This window comes from Cornus florida, unplaced genomic scaffold (genome assembly GCF_030987335.1).
Source record: "Cornus florida cultivar Cherokee Brave unplaced genomic scaffold, ASM3098733v1 CherokeeBrave_3.0.0_Hap2_Chr03, whole genome shotgun sequence".
Classification (NCBI taxonomy): Eukaryota; Viridiplantae; Streptophyta; class Magnoliopsida; order Cornales; family Cornaceae; genus Cornus; species Cornus florida.
The window spans coordinates 50,140,719-50,150,914 of record NW_026775573.1 but is presented as its reverse complement, the minus strand read 5'-3'; the positions used below and the strand labels follow the sequence as shown (position 1 = coordinate 50,150,914).

Below are 10,196 nucleotides of genomic sequence, written 5' to 3'. Positions count from 1 at the left end.
TGTAACTATCAAGATAGTGACTTTGGTACTAATAGAAGTACTTGGTCTAGATTTATATTTCATTTGAATTTATTCCTTTCTCTAATTCTTTTTTTAGTTTTGTAGAATGATCAGAGAATCCCTTCAGTATTGTTAATAGCATAATTTGAGTGTTTTATTGTCAACAACCTAATAGCAATCTCTTTCTAAAGTGATGGCAAGAACTTTTAGGAAAGTAATTCTACAATCTCAGAGTTGCAGAAATTTGCATCATTTCTGATTCATCTTCATGCTACTTTATCAACATAGTAAGTAGACTTTCGCTTCTGATTCGTCTTCAAGCTACTGTATGACTACCAACTGGCCTGTCTAATGAGCTGAAGCCATCCGCAAAGAGGATGAACGCACGAGGCGTGGAGTAGTCACAGGAACCATTGCGGGTGAAGATTGGCGGGAAGGAAGTTGGCTGCACTCGTTAGGGTTCAGGAGATTTCACATTGCAAGAAGGATGCAAAAGTACGCACTGAACATAGAAAGATTATCTTAGGTTCAGATTTCTAGAGTCCAAATGTTAGATTCAAATTTATATAACCAAAAGCAACTGCATGATATTATTTATCGCAAGTACAACAACAATAGCATGGCTGAAAAATGAGAAATTTAAACAAACCTAATTCCCGTGTGGGATGGCACTCTTACAGCAGAAAACAAGCACTAGAAAGAATGGAAAGTTGTAACGGTCGAGAACAATTTTTTGGTTCACATTCTCCTACATAGAAAATTTAAGCTGTTTTTTCGAGAAATGGATAATCAGTGTAGCCAATAACAGGATATGGTAGATAGAAGGTGTCTCTGTTGTACTTGTTGAGAGGAGCATTGAGCTTGAATCTCTTTGGCAAATCTGGATTAGCCAAGAATAAACGTCCATAAACAACTAGATCTGCTCGGTTCTCAGCCAAAGCTTTGATACCATCTTCCTTGTCATAACCCCCGGCAACAAGGAAAGTACCATTGAAAGCCTTTCTCATGGGCACAAGACTATGGGGACATTCACATTTTTCTCCTCCAGTTTTCATCCTAGGCTCAACCATGTGACAGTAGAGAATGCCATATTTATTCAATGATTCAGCCATATAGAGGCCAAGAGCCTCTGGATTTGAGTCTCCGGATTCCATCAAATCTGCAAAGGGAGAGAGCCTTATTCCCAGTCTATTCGCTCCTATCTCATTAGCAATAGCTTCAACTATTTCTAGAGCAAATCTGCAACGGTTCTCCAGAGAACCTCCATACTTGTCTGTGCGGTCATTCACTTGGTCTTTCATAAACTGGTCGACTAGGTAACCATGAGCCCCATGGATTTCAACCCCGTCAAAACCTGTGCAGCAAACAAACATCACTGAATCAGAAAATGAAGAGTGATAGGCCCTGTTTGGTATTTTGTGCATCAAACAAACATCACTGAATCAGTATCTGTTCAAACAAATGTTGCCTTCATGCTCACTTCCTGACATAAAATTTGCCGAACTTCAAGTATTATGCACTTAACCTTAATATGTGTACCATGTTTTTTCTTTTTCTTTTTCTTTTTCTATCCTTGATGTGGAAAATTTTGCTTCTATTTTGTCTTTTACGGATAAATCATTGTGAATAAAGATATCAAGTGTCTTCACAAATGATTCGTAAAAAGATGGCACCCTTCCCGTGAAACTCTCAATTAAGTAATGCAGCAAGTTATGGTGCCATTTTTTAATGGACTACCTTAAAAAGCGACAGTAATATACAATAGAACTAGTTGGTTTCTCCTAAATGTCAAAATGCATCCTTCCTTTCTCATATAAAATTTGGCGGTGGGTGATGGAATCGCACAACTTGCAACACGGGAACAACATGGGCAGCCATTTTCCATGTCATGCCTTGACATGTCACTCAGGGCCATTAACGAGGTTACAGTATTGTGAACTAAGGCCATCTGTACCAGCTTCTCCAAATTTTGGCTCTCTAAAAATATCACATCAACTTTTCCAAGAGCCACGTTAGCAATTCCAAGAGTCACGTCAGCAACTTTCGCTCTCCAGAAACATGCACTCCATCAGGCTCTCCGAATTTTCGCTCTCCAAAAAAATAATAATAAAAAATTAAAATTAATTTTTTTTTAATTTTTTTTTTTAAACTTTTCCTAAACAGCTATATTTTTAAGTAGATGGATTTGTAATTTTAATTATTTTTTCTACAAAAAGTTTTTTAAAAAAAATATTTATATATTTTTTTAAAAAAATTATAGCCGTTAAGGCACTATTTGTGTCAGCCAAACAGTGCCTTAATGGCCAAATCCATTATTTGTGGTACACATTTAAAATTTAAAGCAAAAAAATAAAAAACAAATTTTAAGGGAAAAAAATAAGCTTTTTTAATTTATTTTTGGCCCAAATAAAATTTATTTTTGCCAAACAATGCCTAAACAATATATTTTTCATTTAATATATTTTATTTTATTTTTTATTTTAAAAAAGAGCTCAAAATAACCTATTTTTAGGTTTTATTAAAACCTAAAAATAGGTTTTTACGCAAAAAAAAAAAAGATGCAGCAGAAACGACGCCGTCAAAAAAACAAAAACAAAAACAAAAAAAAAAAAAAAAAATTTAGCGATCGCGGGCCGGCTCGCAGTAATGGGCCCCATCAGATTTAGCTAGGTCGCTGCACAACCTTTAGTGCATTGGCTCGCCTAAAATGGGCTTTGAAGAGCCCGGAGTAGGTGCTCTAAGAGAGTGTGCTTGCTAGGTGGTCAGGCCAGTGGTCCCATCCATCTTACATCACATGAGTGCCAACGTCCAGTTACAATGTTCTCACACGAGGAGGGAGTAGAATAGAAATGGAGAGGCATGTGCCTTTCTTTAGAGCAACAATGCATTAGACATTTGTCTCTATCTCCCTGATTGTCTTTCACATGTGTATAGGCGACATATGTGGTAGTGTATACGAACACCTCAATTAATGGAAAAGGAGTCCTCTCTAAACACAGTTTACAGAAGGGGGCTTCTCTCTCACACACTTTTCTCATCTCCTCCGTCTCTGTCATCTAATTACTACATGGATCATCTCAGGGAGATGCCCTGTGTTCTTTTGAGACATGTATTCACCACTTGATGCACTCTGCATGCCGTCTCACCTGAGAATATTCTCCTATGATTCATTAGTCTCTCTATTTAGTCAAATTTCCCTTCGCATGCACTAGCCATCACCTATCACCAATAATTCATTACATTCCTCTAACATTAAAAGGATGACTCCTTACCTCAGTTCAAGAACTTCTGGAATGAAGGATAACAATGGACTCGGAATTCTCCTATTTTTTCTCCATTATTGCTACTCTACTATTTCTCCAGAGGCTACCTCAGTTTTAACCATAGCCCATTAGCTTGGGACCTCCATTATCCTATGTGCGATACCTTCATCCATAGTTGTTAAAGGCACGCCGAGGCTCCAAAAAAAAGCCCCAGGCTCGTCAAGGCTCAGCTAGAGCGCCTCAACCTGCACACAGTGCGACCATGTTGTTGCACATGGTCCAGAACGGTATTTTAGTGGTCTTGTATCCTCAAGGCCAAAATTCGAGGGCTCACCAAGGTGTATCCACAATTACAATCTATATTTTGGTTGGTCGTAGAAAGAAAAATACCATGTGTCCACTGAGATGTTTTAGCCACATGATGGCGCTCAACAGACACTAACTCACTTGTTGAAAACTCATATGATTTGTTGGTATCACCATTTAGCCACGCTTTTTTGTCATGCCAGTTAATAACCCCAGCTGTCCTTTACACTCCTGTAATCCTACAAATACGGGATTACTCCTTAAATCAGTTCATGAATTTCTAAAAAGGGAGGAAAAGTAATCTTGAGATTATCCAAGATTTTCTCAATTACTGCCACTTTGCTAAGGCTGCCTTGGTTTTCATTCTAATCCACTCTCCTTGAGTCCCGGGACATCACTAGACCTTGAGACCCATATTTTGCTACTCTAGTAGAGAGGTTACTTACTTGATTCCACTAGGGAGCTTATTCATAACCTAGTACCTACATATATTAAATATGATGGCAATTGATTCTGCTATTATAACAGACATAATATTCCTTAAAATAATAGATACAAAACTGACTCGCCATATTTACATGTTTATTGAATTTCCTTCAAAGAAAATTGAACAATTAATTTTTTTCCAGAAAGAAAATATATATATATATATATATATATATCTCACTTGCTTCACAAAAGAATAAAATGCAGTTGAACTTGCAAAACAAAATTTAGGTCATTACAACATCAGAGTAGAAATATTACCAAACCTATGATCTCATATTTTATTCTTACCCACTAAAGACAGACAACCATGATTCATAAACAAGTTCAGCATATATTCTTTCTGCAATTCATTTCAAATAAATATATTTCTTTATCTTATGGAATCAGCAAATCAAATACCATTTAACTTTCTGAAGTTGAAGAACAAGTTTACTTTTCATTAGTGTCTAAATGTAGCTTCAAAAGCTTACCAGCTTCCATAGCATTCCTGGCTGCAAGTTTAAAATCATTGACAACTTGAGGAATTTCATCTATACTCAGGCGTCGTGGAGGTGAAAATTGTGCAACATCGATGCCATTACTACGAAGTCGAGGAGCCAACGGCTTGTCAGTACAAGATATCGGATCTTGCCCATTTGGCTGAAAACCTGTACAAGAAAATGGCTAAATAGGTTAAGATGTGACGTCAAAGAGGCCTAAAAATATAAAGTACATCATTTCATCAAAGAAAACAAGGAGACATTATAACCACAAAGCATTAGCTTGAGTGCTATCCCCTCCACCTCTCAAAGAAAAGGTTGAGATTTCAAGTTCCAATTTGACAAAATGGGTGTATATATTTTGATTTATAAAATATATAACCACAAAGCATTAGCTTGAGTGCTTCTTACTTTAGTTGTTTTACAGAAGTAGGAAAGGAAAAGGTACCTAACAAATATGTTAATATATTTTGATTTATAAAAACAGAAACTATATAAATTCATATATAAGACCCTCATCGTTTCCATAATCCAATGAAAAAGTAACCATGGTTTTTTTCATGCTTTTGGAAAGAATCCAACTGAAGCTTGCTAGGTCTTCTACATTTGATGTTCACAACAAAAGAAAAGAAAAATAAATGAGAAGAAGAATAAGAAGAATTAGGCAGAAGTATCACGCCAAAAATAATGGCTAATGAACCTCCTGCACCAAGTGAAATACTGAACCTAGTTCCACAACACCTTCCAGGTCTTTCAGTAATATTGGCGGCAGTTCAACATGGATGACCCCAATTTTAATGTTTGGCATTCAGGAAATGATAGCCCTTTGACGGAAGAGGTTTCTAGGAAATTTTATAGGTAACTTAGAAAAACGATGTGGACATAAAATTTGCATAATGCAATAGATTATCCTTTAGACTCGCCAGAAAGTCCACTTGCTGACCCTATATTTATAACACCAACAACTTGGCAAAATTAGCACTCACAGACTTGTAAATATGCATTTAAAAATTCCACGTGTTTATCATTGTCTTCATAAAATAATTGTCAAACATAATATATAACTTAAGAAATAGAGCTAAGATTGAAGAATTGCTACTGACAATTTTTACAGTAAACATAATATAATCAACAAATGACTGGTCAGAGTACTGCAGGATGCTTTCCTCGTCTCACATAAGATATTAAAAGAGAGGCGAGCAACACTATCCTTGTTTTTTTAACTCTAAAATAATTAAAGAATTAACCAATGTGAATACTAGGACTCTGTTTAGGTAAAGTATCTGGTTAACTTTAGAAAATAAAAATGACACTGTTACAAAAGAGAAACTTTTTAAGCATGGAAAAATCAACAAAAATCATCTTCTTCATCTTCCAACTATCAAATTCAGTCAATATAACGTGCTATTAAAAAAAAAAAAAGTGTTTCAAGAAACTACTTTTGTCGGAATACACACTAAGTAGTAAACATATAGATTCCATAGTCAATCAAAATTCTCTAAATTTATAATGTGGTAGAGCACACCTATTCACCCACATCAATCTCATATCTTAAATTTTAAATAGGTCTTTACTGCCAATAGGACTGGAACCTGAGTATTCAAAAGAGTAAAACCAATAACTTGTCTGCATCCATAATATTCAACAGAGGACAAAAAGAAGATATGTCTACATCAGTAGTGTATGGTCACTATAAGCCACCAACTTGCCACCAACTTGTAATTACTATTACGAAATCCCTTATTTAATGTGATTCCAATTGACAATACAAAACATTCTTCAACTAAATCAGGTGAAAAATTAGTGGCCACATGATAACTTAGGGCCTGTTTGGGAACCATAGTTGCTTTGTGCTTTTTCTTTGACCCAACGCGGAAGCAATGTTTCTGCTTTGGAGTGTGTTCAATATTATTTGGAAATATGTTTGGTAACATATTTGTTGCAAATTTTTGGAAGCAAAAATATGATAACATTTTTGGTAAAAGAGTATTGCAAGTTTGAAAAATAAAATAGCTAGTTTAAAAGGTCATTTTATAGGGGGTTTTTTTTTTTTTTGGGTTACTGTTCATCGCTACAGTGCGGAAGCAACCAGAAGCACCAATTTGGGCTGCTATTGGTGCTTCCAATTTTGGCCTCTTTTTTGGAAGCGCTTCAGTACTATTCAAATCGCAGCAAACATTACCAAACATGCTTCATGCTTTTGCTTTGCTACAGTAGACTGTCCGAAGCAAAAAAACTCAATGCAAAAGCAGTTGCCAAACATGCCCTTAATGTTTTATTTTATGAGTTGTATGGATCCTTCAAATTAAAAATTGTGGCCACATGACATGTAGCAGAACATTGGTTTACAAGGTTATATCGATGAATTCTTGTTAAATTGGGTGATACTAATACCAAGATCTCCCCACCGAATCTTAACCTTAAAGGATCATTTAAAATGGTTTAATTTACTATCCCTTTGTGTAAATCTAGAGAATATTTCAAGAGAGCTTCGAAAACATGTTTAAAAATGTTGTTCTTACAGTAGAGTGTTGCCTTGATTATATGTAAATGAGAACTTATGTTTTAAGCTTTCTTTCCCTTTTTATTTCTAGTAAAGGAGATTTTATTTAGCTAGCTTTTTATGTGGAAATTTCAAAAAACCCATTTATTGACAATTGAGACAGGTAATCAACCAAAACCAAATTTTCAAGAAAAAAAGAGAAGAAGAAAAAGAATAGCATATATAAATATATGAAAATGCCACAGCTGAAAACTAGCAATCAAAAAGTTATGCCAACATATTCTGTTGCACTTGTTTATCATGTTGCCCAAACAAGGAAGCTAATCCTTTTCTTTAAAAAAAAAAAAAAAAAAAAATGAGAAAAAAAACCTAGAAAAGTGATTTTAAATCTGATGAATTGTTCAAGTCAGTTCAAACTTCTGGACACGAATGCATCATGGGCCTTAAAGTATCCACTGTAGGACGCATCCCAACAACTCCAAAACTTTAAATATACTGTTTTTTCAAAAAAAAATAAAGCATGTTTTAAACAACATTTAACTCACCCTATCCTAAGTGATGCTTAGTTAATAGTCATCCCATGACAAAAGAGGATAAATGAGATAAGAAGTCAAAAAAATACCTTGATTTGAAACCCTCCCCACATGCCAAATCTGGCAAAAGAAGGTACCGCCTTTGGCATGAACAGCATCTACTATGGGTTTCCATGCTTCTATTTGCTCCTTTGTCCATATACCAGGTGTATCTGTGTACCTACAGTGAAGATAGCAAAACTACAGATGAAATTATGAAGAAACCAATCATATGCTAAAATATGTATGTTGTTTTTAAAATCTATGACCACAAAGAACTCGGATAAGTACAACTATTAATTACCCTTGGGCTGTGTCAGAAACTCCAGTTGCCTCTGCTATGAGAAGGCCCCCTTTGGTGGTTCTCTGAGAGTAATACAAGATAGCATGTGGCTGAGGAACATTTCCGAAAGATCGCTGCCTAGTCAATGGTGCCAAAACAATTCTGAAAATATGTGTGCGTTAGAAAATGAGAGGCATTCTTGTCAAAATAAATATATATAAATAAATAGCAACATAAATATAATAAAGAGATAAATAAAATAAAAGAAACAAAGATCAATACATTTGGACCAAGTGTTTAAGGTAGTCTACTCTGCCCTTGGAGAACAATACCTTTTCTTTATTCCAAATACTACTAAAATACTCACCAACTACAAAAAGGATTTGCTGAACACAAGGAAATTAATTGACAGTTAATTACTATATTTCACAAATCAAATTATATTCGAAAAAAGAATTCACAAATCAGAGAATTTGTCGACTGGATTTTCATCAAACACTTGATGCACAAAAAGTAAAAATTCATTCTACAACAAATCTATACAGCAATAACACTATACAGCAATAACAGGCAAGAAATACACAAATAAAAAATAAAAAAGAAACCAATACTATTGGGTTACATGTGTGTATGTGTGTGTGTGTGTGTATATATATATATATACACACATACACATTTATGCATACTATACTGTAAAACTAGAATAACTCACAACCCAAAAGGCCCCCAACAAGATGAAAATGGTAACACGGAATGAATGAATTCAAGTGAATAATAATGGGAAACTGGAAGTGTTGAAAAGACATATATACCTATGGGAAAGTTGAAAGTTTCCCAATTTGTACGGAGTGAGAAGAGGGATTTGGAGGTCATTTTCTTGCCCTTGACCTTCTGCTACTACTTTGTTTTCCATTTTTGGGTTTCTATTTTCCTTTCAAACACTGAAGAAGAATGAATGGTAGGAATACAACCAACTCAATGGGGGCACTTTTAACTACTTACATAGTTATATATAGACAATAAAAGTATGCATAAACCAATGAGGTTTGGTTAAATGGGCATTAGCCACATGTCTATCTGAGAAAAAACAATAATAAAATGGTTTTTTTTTTTCCTTACCACTTGTTAACAATAATAAAATGGTTTTTTTTTTTTCCTTACCAATGGTTTGTATAATTGTGATTAAGTCACACAATTCTTCTTAACATGTGTCGTTTTTACATTCTGAGCACATTTTTGTTCAAATTTTTAATGTTTATGACTTAATTCTACTGCTCTCATACTCTTATTTTCGAATTCGTTCTTACTCCCTCTCTTGATTTATGTGACTTAAGTTGATGACACTTAATAAGAGTAAAATGGAATTAAACATACATCCTTATACGGTTTCATCTAATCGTTCATATACAATCGGTGTAATGTACTTATTATATTATGTAACGGGCGCATCCAATCATTCATATATGTAATATATCGTGAACATATATATTATACAAATAGTTTATAAGTACTCATTGCACGAGGCAATACACGGAATAAAAAAAAAAAATTTCTAAAGATCTGACCCTTTTTGTACTCGAACAGTCACACCTAACAAAAAGATTTGGTTGATGCCAAAATATCATTCCTTTTTTCATTGAAAATTTGATGGTTGGGACGTCTTTGTTTTTTTTCCTCCTTCCTGCTGTCAGAGGATGACGACTAGGCGGCTGTTGCTTTTTCACCGACGTCCCCACCACCAACGGAGCATCTACAAAGTCCAAATCATTTGTTTATATATGGTACTAAATTATAAATATTAATGGTGATTTTTTATAGAATAATTAAAGCGGCCCTTTTAAATTTTTTTATTTATGATTATTAATAGTAGTTTGTAAATAAATTTAAATTAAGATATACATTAAAGTAAATCCGTCTTTGTTATTGTTGTCAATGTGTATACGAAAAAAAAAAATTATAATTATTTATTTTATTTTTATATATTAATTTCATATTATTAATTTAACTGGTAGATTTTTTTTTTTTTGACCCTGTCCCGTGCTAACATAGTTAGTCCGTCATTGTTATAGTCATTGCTATGCCCGCTGCTTTTAGAGGGGTGTGGGTTCAGATGACGATAGCCATGACAGCACAAGATGTCCACTTTTTCAATATGATAGTAAATTTTAGAGGGGTAACATAAGTGGCATAAGTTTTTTCAACGGTCTACATTCCAGCTCTCACATTTTTGGCACTCTCTTGCTTTCTTTCTTATTCATTACTTAAATTTTGATATTTTTATACTCTCATTTTAACTTTCAC

General features: G+C 34.4%; 1 protein-coding gene across 1 annotated transcript; it reads right to left on the bottom strand.

The window, feature by feature from the left end:
- Positions 1-561: 561 nt before the first annotated feature.
- LOC132300483 (12-oxophytodienoate reductase 2-like) lies at positions 562-8,862 on the bottom strand. Its single transcript, XM_059797578.1, has 5 exons — positions 8,708-8,862; positions 7,917-8,057; positions 7,663-7,793; positions 4,529-4,705; positions 562-1,354 (listed from the first exon to the last, which is right to left on the bottom strand). The coding sequence occupies exons 1-5, from the start codon at positions 8,806-8,808 to the stop codon at positions 762-764; spliced, it is 1,143 nt and encodes a 380-aa protein (XP_059653561.1). The 5' UTR covers positions 8,809-8,862; the 3' UTR covers positions 562-761.
- Between the last annotated feature and the right edge of the window lie 1,334 nt (positions 8,863-10,196).

Excerpts from the sequence above, each read along its gene's own strand:
- LOC132300483 (XM_059797578.1), bottom strand. The coding sequence starts at position 8,808 with ATGGAAAACAAAGTAGTAGCAGAAGGTCAAGGGCAAGAAAATGACCTC. Across the intron at positions 8,058-8,707 it reads AACTTTCAACTTTCCCATAG|AATTGTTTTGGCACCATTGA; the intron begins GTATATATGTCT and ends ACATATTTTCAG. Across the intron at positions 7,794-7,916 it reads GTTTCTGACACAGCCCAAGG|GTACACAGATACACCTGGTA; the intron begins GTAATTAATAGT and ends TCTTCACTGTAG.